This window comes from Hirundo rustica, chromosome 17 (assembly GCF_015227805.2).
Source record: "Hirundo rustica isolate bHirRus1 chromosome 17, bHirRus1.pri.v3, whole genome shotgun sequence".
NCBI classification, from domain to species: domain Eukaryota; kingdom Metazoa; phylum Chordata; class Aves; order Passeriformes; family Hirundinidae; genus Hirundo; species Hirundo rustica.
Window position 1 is genome coordinate 11309043 of NC_053466.1, and position 17980 is coordinate 11327022.

The 17980-nt window shown below is 38.3% G+C and overlaps 1 protein-coding gene across 3 annotated transcripts in view; it reads left to right on the forward strand.

Annotated features, from left to right (window-relative positions):
* Positions 1–17980, forward strand: part of SPECC1L (sperm antigen with calponin homology and coiled-coil domains 1 like) — a 63299-nt gene that overhangs the window by 33819 nt on the left and 11500 nt on the right. For all 3 annotated transcript variants that reach the window (XM_040080675.2, XM_040080676.2, XM_040080677.2), the window contains exons 10-13: positions 4120–4210; positions 6118–6201; positions 7387–7543; positions 10937–11039. In XM_040080675.2, coding sequence (XP_039936609.1) covers positions 4120–4210; positions 6118–6201; positions 7387–7543; positions 10937–11039 — 435 coding nt within the window. The remainder of the gene's footprint in view (positions 1–4119; positions 4211–6117; positions 6202–7386; positions 7544–10936; positions 11040–17980) is intronic.

The following is a 17980-nucleotide window of genomic DNA, read 5'->3' on the forward strand; positions in this document are numbered from 1 at the left end:
ATTGAAATAGTTGCAGATTTCTGATCTTTGTTCATTTTGCACTGACAGAGTTTGGCCAGTGGGTGATGGTGCTGTGTGTTTTGTGCTGTCCCCTCTGAAGCTTTGTCCTTTTGCTCAGCTGCTGCAGCAGCCTGGGTGCACTGAGCTGGCATTGTCAGGACTCTGATGTTCAGCGTGGTGCATCTTTGCTGGTTTGATTATCTCGCTGTGTGACGTGAGATTTTGGCAGAAGCCAACAAGTTTAAGGGCAAAGCAGATGGCACCAGATTCATAAAGAAAAATCAAAGAATGTACTTTGCTTTACTCCTTTAATATCCGTAATTCTGCTGTTGCCTTGAAGCTATTGCTATCCAAAAGTTCCAAAATTGATTTTAGATCAGTGCAATGATTTGGTAATACATTCTCTCTGCCTGAACTGAGGACTCTATAGCCATATTAGCTTTTGGTCCTCAAGGAACAATACCTGGAACAGACTGACCTCCTGTTCTCAGACTAGTGCAGCTTTTATTCATTTAAGAGTGAATTTCATGAAACAAATAGATAGCCTTAAAGCAAAGAGAAAGAATTAAATGGTTTTTTGGGAGAGCTTCTGCTACTTCTTGTGGTTCAGTCACTCTTGACAGCAGTTTTCTAAATTAGTCAAATGTGACGAGTTCGCTGACAGATGCTTTGTTCCTATTGATCTGTCTTTATATTTCTGTTTATTTCTGCACTCTTGTAGGAGGAGGCAGACTTAATCTCATGTTCCAAAGGGCTCAACCAGACCTTTGGCAGACAGAAGACTTTCTGGTGAAGCCTAAGGCTTATCTCACTTTATTTACCTGTAAATTAACCAAGAACCAAAGTAATCTCTTAGAATACTGCAAAGCTGCTCAGGTTTACAGCTCTTGTTTGATGTTCTTGATCTGCCAGAATTACTTGAATTTTGAATTCAACTTCTGTTATAGACCCAAGTCATTAACAGCTGGATACTCATTAGTGGGAAACATTGCCTGAAAAACAAAGGGGAGGGTGTGTAAATGAAAACAGCTTCTATTGTCTTTCTGAAGATAGGTGGTTTTCTTCAAAGTGCTTGTAATTATCCAGAAGGCAATTGGGTTTCATGACCTCAGCTTTGTGAATATTTTCTGCTCAAGAGAGAAGGGGGTTGAGTTTTCTTTATTTTCATATTGCTGCCTCATTTTCTACTGTGGTGTTCTATGTAACCTTTTTAAAACATTTTTTGTTTGTGCTGTCTTGCAATTAAAAAGCAAGATTTTAATAAGTAATCACAGTGTGAGGTGACCTACTGGCTCCCACTTTATAGAAGTCATCTATGGTTTAAGGTCTTTGAGGAAAGGTGGATCTCTATATGGGTGTTGCAGTGTTTATTATCATTAATCTTGGTTGCTTTTAAATGCTGTCACAGAGGAAATATTTACATGGGACCTACTGAGAAACTGGCACAGTGTTGATACTTTCATAAGATGGATTGGTTGCAAAAAAACATTGTCCAAGTACAGATGCATCGATCATGTGCTTTGTCTTTGGACTGTGTCATGAATTTCCTCAGTCTTGAAGAGTTTTTGTTTGCTTGGTTTGTTTTTCTTTACAGCTGTGTATGTATGTATAATGAGACAGATTCTTGGATATATTTTGCAACTCAAAACAAACAAACAAAACCCTTTCTGGCTTCAGGTCCAAGCCTGCAGTGGAACATAGCTGTGTTTTACTATGGCTCTTAGTACTGCAGAACAATTTAGGAAGAGAGGTATGAAGAGAATGCTCTTCAGAATGTGAAAACAGCCCCAGTGGGTTAGCCCAAAGCTTAGCTGGTCTGTTATGCCACTGGGAGTGACCAAAGCAGATGCCTAGGGAGGAATATAAGGACAAGGGAGTGTATCTGCTGCTTTCCCTGCGTACTTTCTTCTTCTGTTTTGTAGCTGGAGGACTTTCTCAAACAGACATGGTTTCAGAGTTACAGGTTAGCATTGGATGTCCTGGTTTACTCTGCGTGTATAAACTTCCAGGGTCCAAGCAGTTTAGTGTCAAAGACTTCCTATATCTGAACTAGTCAGTGTGTGAAAAACTGTGTTCTGCAATTGCCACGTGTAGATGCACTGGCATGAAGTACAAAGTGATCAGGAAGAGGTACCTGGCTAGTGGTGATGGTCATGTTTCCTCCCGTAACTGACAGCAGACACAAAGATGATGAGTCAGAAGCCAAATATTTGGAGTTGAAGCGATTAGTTCATCCTGCCATAGTTCTGTTTCAAATTTAAAGCATCTCCCAGACCCCTATGCACTGCTACATAGATGAAGGCAGGTGAAAACGGATAAACATCAGTTGGTCCACGTTCCTCTGGTTTGCAGTGCATCACTCACTGTGTTACTGCTGTGAGATACAGAATGAGGAACTAAACAGCGCAAGGGAGCCCTGTCTGCAGTGCCAACAGGAGCAAAGACACAACCAGTTTGATTTATTGCAAAAAGACCAATATGCAGCAAGTTATCATGCCCCATTTCTGTAGTGCCAGTCCCAAAGTAAACCAAAATTGAATCTTTTTATTTTAGCTTCATTATCTATTTTAGCTGTTTCCTGGGGTGGGGAGGTGCAATGAAATGGCTCACTTTGGTATAGTTCTTGTCATTTAGTTAAGAAATGTTTGGTGGTTTTTTAGGTAGGTGATGTAAGTGGGAAATACCAGCTCCTAGGGGAAGCTGTTGTGGGCATTTCGTGTATGGCTCGCAGTCGCTTTCACCTGCACATTTAAAGGTATCATCTTTGTCGTGTGTGTGCAGGACACTGGATATATGAAGTGATGAAATTTTTCATGCTGTATGTTGGCAGTTGTTCTCTCCATTTGATTTCTAGCACAAAAGCATGACTCTAGTTTGACTCTCACTGATGAATAAGTAGCCCTGTAATCCTGCCTGGGCTATGGGATGCTGTAAAGTATTTTCTGTTAACTTGTTTGAATCACAATTATGGATTTGTCTGTCTTGCCCACATAATTTGGCATGAGAAACACCTGACCTTTAGTGTTTTATGAAGATAAGACTCATTTAACCTTGGGCCAGATGGAAACCTGGAAGAGTTTTCAGGATAAACACATTACTGGACTGATTATGATTAAATATTGGAATCTAATAGAAAGGACAGGGTGAATAAAGAATGAGCTGTAATTTGCAATAGGCTCTTTGAAATGATTAATTTGAAATCATTGTGGGTGATCCTCCATGAGTCTCTAGCAACTGAATCTGTTTCAGTAACTATACGGGTAATTACTGCTTTGTACAGTTTACTGTGTAAGACTAAAATGCTTATTTTAGTCCTATTCAGTGCTTACTGAATTGTGTGTACAAGTCTTAACACAGCTGTGATCATGTGCTTGCTAAAAGCCATATATTGCTAAATGTTTATATAAAACTTGAAAACAAAATGCTCAGTTCACAGCTTCTTAGAGGAGAAAAAAAAAAAAAGTGACCTGAGAAGGAGAGGAAAAAAAAAAAAATCATATTTGCGTTTTATTACATCTTTGGCAAATAATAAAATGTGTCTCTCCATTTGTTCCCAGAGCATCTCAGTTAAATATGTGGGAACAAAAGCTCTTGACATTCTGAATAAACCCCAGTTTTTCAGTAGTGTTTTTCTTAGCAAAGAGTACTTTGGGTCACTGTATCCATTCTCCCAGCTTTCCAGGAAGAGGCACAAAGCTGTAAATGCTTATGTTAATAACACAAGTCATGCACTAAACCCCTGACTTTATATAGGGGATTCTGTTGATTTAAATAAACACATCAAGTTTAGCTAGAACAGGTTTGTTCAAACAAAATATAAATGAGGGTGAGAATTAATACAAGAACTGCAAGAGCATTCACAGCCTTAGTTTTTAACTTTGGTCTGAGGAACAGGTCTCAGTTTAAAAAAGTAAATGTTACAGGATCAAGGCATAGTCAGGTTGGCTAAAGTAAAGGTTTTTGAAGTAAAGAAGGAAAAATTTTAAAGGTTCCTTTATTTTTGTAGTTCTTTAAAATTAGTAATAATGTCATATCTCAATTTCTAAAGCCGATTCTGCAATTCTGTATTTATTTTTTTATCTTCCAGTTATGTCTGACACAAATATTTTCCCATTTCAGAGGCATTCCATAAGTGGGCCAATCTCAGCTTCAAAACCCCTTGCTACGCTGACAGACAAAAGACCAAGCTATGCAGAAATTCCTGTTCAAGGTACTGATTCGAGTTCATTTAAACTTTGGTTTTAGCACTGCTATTGATAGTTTTGTAAAATATTATTTAGTGTCCAAAGCATTATCATGTTACATACCTTTTATTATCAAAGTATCTTAAAAGAATCATGGACTATCTCATGTTTAAATTCTTTTTACTTGTGTTTCATCACATGTGGTGGTATAACATAAAGATGCTTCTTTGAATTTCCAACAGAACCACAATTGCCTGCTGATAACTTGGTGTAATTCTGGCAAGTTTTAGTGTGTGCATAAACTAAGATCACTTGTAAAAATCAAGATAAGATAATTTCAGGGACATATATCTTGCAGCTGTCTCAGATATTAAAAACCCCACTTCTGGGGTTGCAGTGTTTATGTGGTTGCAGGTTTTTTAACTCCTAGAACAACACAAGGATGATGGTTGGCGTTGTATTACGTGCAAATAATAAAATAAACTTATTAAGTATTGAACCTTCAGGAGCCAGATGAAAAATTGAATGGAATCGAGTGTTGATTTATCTATTTCCCAATATTCCCCTGTTCTGTGAACTTTGTTTTGTCTCTCAAAACACTGTTCACAATGTGCTCTTCCTGTGAGAATGAATGGCTATCATGTGTTGGGTGTAGCTCTCTGATTTATGCCTGCTTTAGGGGCTTTTTGTGTGTAGATGTTTCTCAAGATAATCCCCATATGACTCCAGGCTGAATATTTCCTCTCAATTTGGTATTCCTGAGGTCTGATGTTTTCTAAAGGGTTGGGTTTTTTTTTTTTTCTGTAGCACTTCATAATAGTCTGTATGTGCCAGATTTCCTTCTTGCTTTTGTTGAATCCATATTGAGGCTCTTTGTACAATGCAGCTGCAGTTTTAATTTTAGAAACTTTGATATTTTTAGGAATATTGAAATGCCTTTCCAAGAAGATAATACAGGATTCTTTAATTGTTACAGAGTTCAGGGGTAGACATAAACTTAAACACAAAAAGAGTGGTATGTTTTACATGGCTTTTGTGGTTTTTTTCAAATCAGTGAATGCAGCAGCAAGACTAGGACTGTGTTCCAGTAGTGAGGGTGCCAGACAGAAATCCTGTTTACAGCCATACAAATATATTTTTAATATATAGCTCCAGCAATGTATATTTATGTCACATTTTCAACTAATAAATGGGGTTTCACTTTTCTTAATTCTTATTTCCCTGAGGTTTTTATATTCAAATGACTGTCTTCTAAATGTTTCTACGTAGGAGTATGTAAACCTTTTGTTTGCAGTTTTTACTGAAGGAATATTTCATAAAAGGAAATAGCTTTGATATTTTGCTATAGAAAATTAATTTTGTTGTAGTTTTATTGAACTCATTGGCGTTGGGCAGAACTAGTCTTGCAATCTAATATGTAAAGGCACCTTTTAGACTCTGCTGCATGGAGGAAGAAAGGAAAAAGTGTGTAGTTTTATTTAATGATAAAATTAAAAAAAACCCCCGAAGCCCAAAAAAAGGTCAATCCAACAATCCAGAGAGGAGGGGAAAAAACCCAGATCCCCTGAGGGACAAAGCAATTTGCTTTACCATTAACACTGTGAAAGACATATTGAATATTTTTGGCCATGTGCTGAATGAGGGTTCCTTTCTCAGCCTTTTGGTTTAAGGATTTTTTTTTTATGACCAGGGCAAGTGGATTAGCAAGAGGCTTTAGGGCAAAAGGATGAAGGTGCTCGTGGTTTGTTCCTAGTGCACTTCACTGGCAAGGGGCAATTTTAGAGCTTCTCTGTCTCGCAGAGAAAATCAATTGCTCTCCCTGAAACAGCCAAACTCGGGCACTGGTGGGCAGTATTCATGACACAGCCCTGAATGTCTTACATTTGACTGGAATCTCCAGTAATGATGACTTCCCTCCTTTTTCTTTGACCAGAGCATTTGTTGAGAACATCCTCCACCAGCCGGCCGGCGTCTCTGCCGAGAGTCCCTGCCATGGAAAGTGCCAAATCTATTTCAGGTAACGCCGCGGTTTTTAGGTGATCAGGAAAATCAGGAGCTCTCATTTCAGCCACGTGCTTACAGGTCTACTTTGTGACTGGCATAAGGCACAGATATTCTTCAGTATTGCTGATGGTAGTTGCTGGACATTTGATGTTAACTTCGCATTTAAAAAAACCCAGACTTGGAGATACAAGTTTATGCAGAGCATTAGTTTAATATCAAGCTGTATATACTGATGTCTCAGTGTCAGCAGGGGCTTCTAAAACCAAATCTTTATGAATTATAGCACAAATAGTATGACACTGTGAAAATGATACTTTGTATAATCTAGGCAGAATTGATTTTAGATCAATATATTTTTAAAAAAAACCCCTATATTTGAGTAAATGCTTACAAATTTTAGATAGTTTTTGTTTGTCCTAAGAACCTAAACATCTTGTGTCTGGTATTTATAAATCAAAGTACTTGCCCCCAGGTCATTAGCAAATAAGTCCCTGATTTATGTAGAGAGTTGAATCTTTGATTTGTACAAACATGAACAGTGGTGACTATTTAAGTATAAAGGCAAACCTCATACTTCTAACTGGAAACTCTTCCATGTAGAAAACATGTAACTATTCCAAATTTGGTTTTATGGAGTACAATGCTTGTGCTTTCATTTGAAAGAAAAATCATTTCCTTTGATAAAATGAAGCAAGCTCTGTGGAATGTGGCTGACTGGTCTCAGGTCAATGTTTGATATTATTATTGATGATATTTAATTAATGTCCAGAGCATCACATACATGCCAATTCTTCATTAAAATTAAATGGAAATAAACAGCTGTCATCTCTAAACTGATTTGGTTTTCTTTTTCCTTAACTACTTGAAGCTTTGCAATGTAACTATATGGACTAGAGGAAAATAAATGCTTTGATGTTCAATTTCCTTCTCATTCATTAAGTCCTTCAAATGGAAGTAGTGATATTCCATTAAGATACCTCCATCAAATTTTGCTTCAAAATACAGGCTTGATCATAAATGTTTCTAGTGCAGTCTAAATCCTTCATATTTACAAAGCGAGAAATATCAAGAAGAATGTTAACACCTACTATTAGATACAGGTTTCTGTGCTTGGTTTCTGAACTGATGCTTGTCTGAGAGCAAGTTTGAAAGTTTTTATGTTTGCAAATGATAAATGCATGGGCAATTCCCCCCTTAGTGTCTCGAAGAAGTAGTGAAGAAATCAAGCGGGACATCAGTGCACCTGATGGAGCATCCCCAGCATCCCTCATGGCAATGGGCACCACCTCACCACAGCTGTCCCTCTCATCTTCTCCTACAGCATCAGTCACCCCTACAACCAGAAGCAGAATAAGGTAAAAATCATTGATTTGTGTTAATTCCACAGCTGTCTGTCTGCAGACCTCTAGTACATAATATTGGTGCTGAGACTGCAGACCCCGCACAGTAATGATCTTCAGTAATCTGTAAGAGCTTCAGAAAGGTTTTCCTGCAGCTCAGTATTTGTTTTAAAAGTTAGACTAAAAGTTAAGGCTTTCTCATAAGCTTTTTAAAGCTTATGAGTTAATACCAGAACTTTATACTCCACTAGAAAAGCAAGCTAGGTCATGTCACTAAATAATAATAGCAATTCAAAATACCACGAAGCCAAATTCAGGAAGTGAGCTTGCAGCACATGGAGCAGATTGTGCAGACTGGCTTGGGCCCAGGGAGACCATGATAAACCTTAACTTCTGTAATCCCAGCTGAAGACAAAGCAGCATGCCCAGGCCTTAATCCCAGACACTGGCAAGTCTTTTTAATAACTGTGAGCGAATGAGCCTGGGTTTTTTCGTCCCACAGATGGAGTCATAGTGCAAGTCTGAGCAACAAATGGCCAGACAACCTCCTTTGATTAGGAGGGACAAAAGATAAGTCTGTGGTAAATTTAAAACTTTTCCTCTCTGTGGTGTTATCAGTCAGAGGACTTCAAAGTATTTAATGCTCGTGTTATCCAAGTGAAGTATGTCCTCAGCTCTGCTTCAGAGATTGGGGAATTGGCAGACAAAGGTTGAATAACTCTGTCAAGACCATTTCTCACAGAGCTTCCTGACAAAGCTTTTGTACAGGAGGAGTATTTAAACCCTTAATGTTCAGACACTTGCAATATGTATAAAATTCTAAGGTATTCGCAGCTGTGGGTGCTTTTGAAAGTGATTTTCCTGAAATCAGCTGAGACAGGCCTCAGTGTTGCCCTGCTTTTATTGTGCAGAAATTAAACTGAGTTTAACTGTGGGTACTTTACTGCCAGCAATTAATGTGTATGTTACCACCTAAATTTAAACTGAGTACATCCAGAAATGAGTTTAAAAAAAACCCTGAAGCACCTGTGTATGAACTTCGAACAGGTAACATTGATTGTACTGGTGTCAGTCTGCATTCTGGGGCAAATGATGTGACATTCCAGAGTGAAACTGTCCAGTTGTAATTAGGAAATCATTACTGTGCTGCCCAAGCATTGCCTGCAATGTTCAGTGCTACAAAAGACTTAATGGGCTGTGCAGCAGTGGGTGTGTGGTGATTTTGTGGCCTTTGGAGCCGCTCTGAGCGGCGCTGCTGGAGTTCAGCTTGTTACGTGATCAGATTGCTCTGCTTTCCCCTACCTTTTTCTGACAGTTTTTGGAAGACAAACAGTTGTTGGTTAGTTCACTAGAACGAATATTGCAGTTTACTGTTCCCTGTTCTAGCTGAAACTTCGCTAGCTCTTTGATTTGGAATGCAGTTGACCTAATATGTGAACATGTAAGATTTGTATGTCAAGCCATTTCTCATTGTCTCCATACAACTTAATGCTAATTTATTTTCTTCAGCAGTGTTTTCATAACTGTGAGAACCTGATATAAACCATGTGCTCTTGCTGGAATTTGAGAACAGGCTGTACAGCTCCCTCATGGCTAAACAGTATGTTTAGCGTAAAGAGAGAGGGATATTTTTATTTGAGTTCTATTGTTGCCCCAGGTCTCTGTTCTTCAGTTCTCATAGTGTTGCATAACCCTCATTATAGATCGAATATGCAATCCCATTGTTACTTGTTTCAATCACCAAAGGAAAAAATACACCAGTGTAAGTTGTTGATATTTGTACTGATTTAAGAACTGAAGTACAGAATTTCATGAAGCATCATTCTGGCTCTGTGGTGCCCATGGAGTTTAGGTACAGTGACCAATTGAGATAATTTATTTCATATTTTAAATACACAATTATTGACTTCCTTGCTGTGTTAAATCAAGACGAGCAGTTAGGTTGGAAGGCTCAGTGTCAAAGATAGCAGTTACTGTTCTGTGTTCACTGTCCAGCTGGGCATAAATTTCCATGGATATTTCAACTGTTATCTCTAAGTAACTTTGAGATCCTGCCCATCCATATGTTGGCCAAGCAATTTAAGATCAGTGCCTTAAACCCTTTCCTGGTCTGTTGGGCCAGTTCTCTTTTATGCATTGACCAAGAGATGCTGATCCATGGAATAGTCTCTGGTGTTCTGTTTATAGCACACACAGAGGAAGAAATCCACATTCCATGGGTGTTTTCTTTTCCCTTAGCAGGAGCTGGGAGAATTGCTACCTGTAAATCTGCAGCAGAGAATCCACTGATGATATGATGTGTTTGCACGTTCCACCCCTCTCTCCAGTCACCATATGGGCTGTAAAGAACAAAGAGTTGAAGATTTGAGATTTGAATGTATACAATCCCTATGTCTTTTGGGAGATATTCAAAAAGAGTAACTTAGGGTATCATCTCTGTGAATGCTGTCAAAACTTCGCTTACATCTGATAGACTCCTTAAAAATGGCAGATGGGGAAGTCTTTGCAGTTCACTGATAGCTATCTTTTTTTAATTTTCCAAATGGAGATCATTAAAAACAAGAACAACTGCTGGCATGCTTCATGTGTGATAACTAATATCCGTAATGGTGTAATATTTGCTCTGTCAAAGTCTGTTTATTATAATATCTAGAGAAATACTGATTCATGTAACCAAGCCACTAAAGAAGTATTAGCCTCTATAATATTTTTTTTTAATCTATGAATTAATTTCTGAAGCCTGGTAAAGAGATGCTTGTAATATAAAGCTCATGAAAAAATGCCAAACATAGTTAGGGTGATCTTTTCTTCCCCAATCTTTTCTTAAGGAAAAAATTACTTAAGAAAGCTTGACAAACTGGAATTGAAATTAATTGACTGCTTTTATTGTGCTAATACATCAAATGGCAGATCAGCCTACATAGATCTCCCCCTTCTTTTTTGAGAACTCCAGGTCTCAGGCAAATGTTCTGTTAATAACACTGTGCTGCTCATATGCAAACTTGTTGTTTCAAGGTGACATTTGTAATCAGCCATAAGATGCAAAAGAGATAGCATCAGTTTATTTTCTTTCTAAATACGAAATAAAGTCACTTGAGTTAGCTTAATGGTTCAGGCTGGAACTTATTATGTGGTGAGCTTATTTTTTCAAACTCTTAGAAAGAAATATCATTGCGGTGGAAAGATCTAGTAAAAAAAGCTTAAAGGAAAAAGAAGGATGATTTGCTAATGAAAGAATTACTCCAAACTAACTCAGAAATCTTTTTCAGGTATTCCTGGGTGTTCTGTTTTTCAGTCAGAAGTGCTGTATCCTGCTCCTTTCAGCGTGCCAAGAATTTGTCCTTCTGTTTAAGCCTATATAAATACCTGCTTCTGTTGCGTTATAAGCTCTTCTGGCCTTGTTCCTAGGGAAGAGAGGAAAGATCCCTTGTCTGCCCTGGCAAGAGAATATGGAGGCTCCAAGAGGAACGCCCTGCTGAAGTGGTGCCAGAAGAAAACAGAGGGCTACCAGGTACCTGCAGAGCTGCCTGAGGCCGTGTTCAGTGGCTGCCAGGCGCTGGAGCCTGCCCGTGGCACGAGCCAGGCTGCTCCACACCTGAGTGCATGGCCTGAGTGCCCTGGCATGTCCTGTACCCTCCCCTTGGAACGTGTGCTCCCAGTGCTGCTCCAGCAGCAGCAGCTCCTCTGGCGCTTTGCTCCGCAGCTTTCTCTTAAGGGGGCAGCTGCCCTCCCAGTGAGGCACTTGAAATCAGCCTTTCACAGGTCGCACTTTTGAAACTGGAGCTGAAACTTTTATCAGCTTGATGTTTAAATTCATGTTTCCCAAATGCAGTTAGAGTACCGTTTCTCAGATTTCAGAGATTTATTTTTTTTTCTAGGTAATTGTCAGAGGGGTTTTCTTTGGATCCTTGAATGCACTCTCATTTAGCCTCTTAGGGACAGTTTGTTTTGTGAAGGTGGCATTGTCTTGCATTTTGAACTTGGCTTTCCACTGTGGCTGCAGACTTTTTTTTTTTTCACTTGGTCCAAATGTTATCAGAAGCCAAAAGAACTAACAAGATAACTGTCCAGAGTTCTCTTGATTACATTATTTTTTCAAAAGAATAGTGGCTTCAGCAAACTAAACCAGGATGTTAATAGTCTGACCGTGATGTATTTGTTTGGTTAACTTGTATTGAAAGTGTTTGGAGTTCCCAACACAATCCTCAGTTTCAGAACTTTACTCTTTCCACGACTCGAGCCTCACAATGCGGGAGGAAGTTGAGAGCCGCATAACAGGATGGTCGCCCATCCATAGGAAAAGTCCTCCTCCAGCACAATGGACAGGCTGTGATATAAGCCCTCCCCCTCTTCCTGTGGCACGTCTGGTACTCAACTGTGCTATTTCTGAGGATAAGCAGCTTTGTGGAAAGAGCCTTTCTCCTTCCCCACGTTTTGAAAAAGGCAGGATGTTATATTTCTTTATAAATCCTCAAACTGAGTGCAAAAATATTTTCCCATATTGTCTTGAGATGAAAGATGAATTTGACAGCTTCGTTAATCTGGTTAGGAAAAGTGATAGAAATTATTCCAAACTTTTCACTCTCTAGTTGCGTGCATATCCAAGAATATGCTTCTGATTCTACAGATTGCTGCTTATAATTCCTTGAGCTTTATAAGCACTGGTAAAAGGACAGGTTTTGAGACTTTCTGTACTTGCTTCAGAACCTGCAGCATGGTACTGAGAAAGCACAGAGCATCTGCAGAGCCACTGCAATGAAACTGTAAGATGGTATCAGGAGGTTATATTAAGCAGTTCTGGGAGAAGAATGGCTTTTGCTTTAGGCACACTCATTTTTCATTTCTTTGTTGCACAGAATTTGATTATTTTCATCATGCCCTGGAATTCAGTTCTGGTTGAACACCGTGTTGGTGGTATTCTAATGATTTAAACATACCCAGCACTGTATTCATTGTGAACAGTGCTTATCCAGTTTGCTGGCATCTCAATGTTATCAATAACAGATAAGGATCTTTTTCTTTTTTTATTTTCCATTAAACTCTGCTTCATTTTAATTTTATTTTAAAACCGTGTGTTCAAAACTGACAAACAGTAAACAAGCATCAGGGTAATGAATATCTCCCTTCCTCATTCAGTGTTGCTGAAGGTTCTCAGCTCTCCTTCCTTCCCTGTCATCCAAGCATGGAGAGAATGCCCTCTTTACCTCTGGCTCCTCCTGCCACAGCTCCCTTTTCTCCCCAGCATTTCCTGTCATTAGAACTTCTACTTTTCCCCTGTACCACTGTTTTGTTTGCTTTAGCACCTGGGTGAGAGCCAGCACAGGCTTTCTGAGCTGCAGGTACACACTGGCTGCCCCCTCCTCTGTCTGAGCTGCTGCAGGAGCCTCACAGAACAAGAGTCCTAAATATCCCAACCTTTTCCTTTAGAAGAGCAGCAGGTCACCTTCTATCCAGTCACCAATTTCTATCCAACGTTACCAATTTGGCCAATATTAGCTGTAAATGTGGCAGACTAAAGAAAAAATACAAATAGAGTCTCTAATAAGTTCTAAAATGACCTGGAAGATTGTAACCATCATTTGGAAACAAGCAAAAGAAAAGAAAGGATTAGAAGCCTTTTATATCAGAATAATTATTTTCTTAATTTGGTCCTATTCATATTAAACTACCAATACTTAGGTAAACTACCAATACTTAGTATTTTTCAGATGTCTTTCCTCTCTTCATCCATTGCCAACAGTAATCACTTTTTTTTTGTCTTGTTTTCTCCCTCTCGCCTGGAGGTGATGTCTCACAGCTGTAGGTCTCTATGCATAAATGCATGAAAGGTATTTATAGAAAATTATTTCAGCTGTTGGTGTTTCACAGGGAAAATGGAACCATGCACGTTGAGTTAAAGCTCCATTTCTAACAGAGGCAGGTTTGCTCCTGGCATTGTTTTGCCTTACATCTCTGCCGTTATGTTTCGCACTGGACAGTGGAAATTAGCTAATAAATACTAACAAATAGTAATCACACAAGTAACCGGATACAAAAACGAATTTCTGAATTTTTTTGAAAGCGTGCAGAGTTCTAGGTGAGCTGCCAGTGTCAGCCTGTTAAGCACCAGGTGTGGTGGAGTTGGTTTATCCTTATCAACAACAGCAAATACTAAAGAAGAAAAAAAAACTAAAAAACCCCACCAAAGTTTGTCCTGTTTCAAAGAGAGAAGGTTTTATTTACTCACAAGGTATTTGTGGAGAATACAGCACTACAGAATTGTCTGGTACAACTGGTATGGGGTTTTTTGTCTGCTCAAGTCAAATGGAAGAGAAATAACTCCTACTTTCCTATCCCTTCTAGAAAATTGCTTTCAAGCTTTTGATTAAAAGTCTTAAGTACTTATTTCTGCTTTAGAAGCTTGAAACTTTGTGAATGCTAAATAATTCAAACATGATAGTGTGGTGAAACTCTTCATTTCAGTCCATTATAGTGGAATAAACCCTGTTAAAACCCCTGTAAATTACTTCATTATACCCTTTTCTTTATTTATTCAAGCAAATTTGGAGGGGAATAAATGAATAGTCACCTTTAAATGTAGTTGTTAATATTTAACTGTGTTCCAAATGTTTTTTCAAGACCTCAGTGAAAAATTCAAGTTGATACAGCCAATGAAAATAAGACAAATTACTGGTGTAAAAACCTGAATGACTTCATCTCTTACTATATTGTAGCTTTCAGCACGCTGCCTGAATGTGGTTTGCAGGCAGGATTTCTCCTTGGAGCTCAGGTTTGGAGAATGGTGATCTGCAGAAGGTCAGTGCAGGACCAGCAGAGGCAGGTTCTGTATTAACTTCCACCCAGAGCCTGTTCATTCTTGACACAATTGCACACACAAAGTTACTGAGCTGCTTTGTATTGTGGGCTGAACAGATCTCTAAGCCAGGAGAGAGGAGAACTACTCTCAAGATAAGCTTTTAGATGAAAGAGGAGCACATCACCTGTAGTTTTCAGATCAACAGGCACAAAATAGTTGAAATTTCATCGTGTGTTAGCTTTGCTCAGGATCTGACACTGCTGCAGAGTACGGAGCCAAGTGCTGCATTTTTCAGCGGAGAGAATCCTCCTGGCTCCTCTAAAATATGTGCAGTGTCATAAAACTGTCTTAAATTCCAGATATCTTCAAAGCATAAAGTAATCCCATCCAGCTGTTCTGGAGCATTTACCCTGGCTGGAACGCAGCTACTTTCATTTTGAGTACACAGCTAATAAAAGTCCCCAAAAGGATGTGAGCATGCATGTTTCATGTTAAAAGAGGACCAGCAAACAGGATACACACATCCTTACCCATTCTTATCTCCACCAGTATTGCAATTTATTTTCCATTTTTGTCAGCATTCTGAGAGATAATTCACTTCCAGAAGTCTGACACCAAAAAAGCAATTGTCACAAAAGAGCAACAAGAATAGACTATTTTTTAATTTTTTTTTAACTTTCTTTAAGCTTTACACAGTTCCTAGGTAGAGATACACTTAGTGTAGCCCTGTAGTACCTGTACTCTACTTTATGCAATGCTGCTTTCTGGAAAGACTTTTGCTGCAAAGACCTAGGTTTTACCTCCTGTACAGATCAAAGCTACATGTCATGCAAAAAATTGAATCCTGTGCTCAGTGCACCTTGAAATCAAACAATGCTTTCATTTGTGCTTGAGCAATAAGTGTAGAATAACAAAACTAGAAGTAAAAAATGCTTCAGGTTGCTTGTTTTTTAAACTTATCAACACTGAGCTAGGTCATATTCCATTCAAGGTAGTATATTGATTTTAAAAATGCACAAGGAAAGGACATGACTGTGCTTATGTAAGCCTGTGTTCAAATACTGACTCCAGGGTGTGCATTCTCTGCTGTCTGGTTGATTCATCAGAGTAGTCAGGATGCCAAAACACTTCTCTCCTTGGTTTAAGCTGATGCTTTAGCCAAAAATTGTTGAGTTATGGAAGGACATGCTTCCTTTTTGTGTTTGGATTGGATTCTGATACAAGAGAAATGTCAACTTGTTAGACTTAATTATGGCAAAATTTAGAATAAATTATGAAGCTGTCTGTACCTCTTAAGTACATTAATGTCTGAAGCTATTACTGGATTTTGTGAGAATGACTGCTTCTTTTACGGTTCTTCTTTATGCCCAAACTGAAAAATAACATGTGTTTGGTATGGAAAGAAACATTACCAGTCAGTGTTTCAAGGTTTTGATGATCTATATTTGCCATTTACTGCTTTCCAGAAGCTGGGATTGAAGAGGCAGTAGCTGAGACTGCTGAGTCTATTCCAAAAATACTTTTATGTCTTTCATGTTCTCACCTACAGCTACGGCTTTATTCCATGGTTTGAGTCATTGAACCCTGATTCAGTGGAGCGTGGATAGCAGTCCTTTTGTAGTTTCTCTTTGTAGTCTTCTATAATGGATACTCTTTTCTTTAAAAGCTTTTAAAAACATTTCACTAGTAATTTTCTGCCATGGGAAGAAGTCTGCCAAGGTCTGTACACTTAAACTTCAAATCTTGTTTTAAAGCTTTAATATATTATAGCACAGAATTATATTAATGGTTTTGCTTTCTCAACCCACTTATTTAATTACTAATACAACAGAGACATAGACACATGTTTTTAGTTTCTTCATGTCCTGACTCTTTTGAGAGCCAAAGCAAGTTTGGATATGGGAATCTCTCCCCCTCGTGCAGAAGAAGGGATGGAGAAATAGCTGCTGTGCAGGATGCTCCTCTGCTGGAGTTCTGATGTCCACAGGGAGATTAAAGCTGGGAATATGTCTAAAAAAGTGGCAGAAATTACTTTGTTCTTAATTCGTAACTGCAAGTTGCAAACCGTGTTTTCTGTACTTGGGGTTCTTGATGTTTGTGGGGTTTTTTAGCTGTGGAAGTTTTCGGTGGGGGGAGATAAAAAAATTAAAGAGTTACTGGGTTATAATAGTTAACATCTGTTCCTTGGTTTTGGTTTTTTTTTAATGTATTTTCACTGACTTTAGAAGACCCTCTATTAATTTAGAATTCTTGCAAAAAGCAATAGGAGAAAAATTTTTATATTAGCACAATGCTGGTTAAAACCCCTTTAAAATGGTGAATTTTAGAAAAGCCATAGGTTTGCGGAGATCTTAGATAGATGTTATGCAGAGGCCAGTCTGTTAAGCAGTGTAGAAAGTTGCATGGGGAATATACTGGTTTTAGTCTTTTTTTTCCTGTGTGAACTCAAGGGAAACCTCATTTTGTGGTGACTGCTCCTGCTCTGCAGTTTCCAGTTCAATATGGGCTGGAGTCATTCTCAAAATGATTCTTGGTTGTGGCTCTACCAGGTTGTTCTGTTACCATCTCTTTTTCACTATGTATTTTTACGTTCTGTCTCCAGAAAGCCTTACAAATTTTTAACCAGGAGTTGTTTACTCCTGGTTGGAAAGTGTCTTCCACAAATCATTTTATGACAGTGGTCTGTTGCTTAACTTCAGTTGGAATTGCCTTTTTAAAACCCCTCTACCCCAAGTACCAGAGGAGGCTTCTCTCCCATCATACCTATTAGTCATTAATAGACAAGGGATGATAAATCATCTTCTAGTTCATTTATCTCCAGAAAAGCTTATTCCTCATGTGACAATTTATCTGAAAGTATGTCCTTCAGTTGCTTTAATACTTTGTGGTCTGAAATGTCTTGAAGAATAATTCTAGATTAGATTCCAGCAGAATTCTCTTAATAGAGCCAATTACTTAATAAAAGCAGTAACAAAGAAGAAATTATGTCAGAGATTTTAGGATGATGTTCTGTTTACCATCAATTCTTTGAGAAATAAGAGCTTAATGCAAGATTGATTTCATTATACTGACCAAGCTTTTTCAAAAAAACCACAAGTAGTTAAAAGCATTTAGGAAATAAAATTTGCTGTATTTAAATGTGCCAGTTATGTGCTCAAAGCCCTACATGAAAAATTAAATTTTCAGTTTAAATGACAATCTGTCCCATTTCTAGATTTGTTTTTACTGTCTGACCAATATTATACTTCTTTTAGTCTAAGAGGTAATAATAATTCATAATGCTTAGAGCAATTGGAAACAGAAACCAGTCCCTTTTAATAGTTTCCTTCCGTTGTATTTAATTCAGCTTCTCTGGATACATTAAAATTCTTGGATGATGGGTTTGTTTTCTACTTGTTGTCTTAATAATAAAAGCTGGACCCTACAAGATGATTTAGAAAAAAATGGAGTATTCTGAGTGGTTTTGTTTGAGAACCAACCAAACTTGTAGGTGCACTTTAAGCGGCCCTTTTCTCCCCAAAGCTTATTTTAAAAATTCAGCATTGTATGGATACTTACTAACAGATAAAGTGAAGTTTTTACTTTGTACAATTGTACTGTTTAAGGGAAGATGACTTTTGCTTGTTGTAATTTCACTGTGGCAATGCCGGTGTACG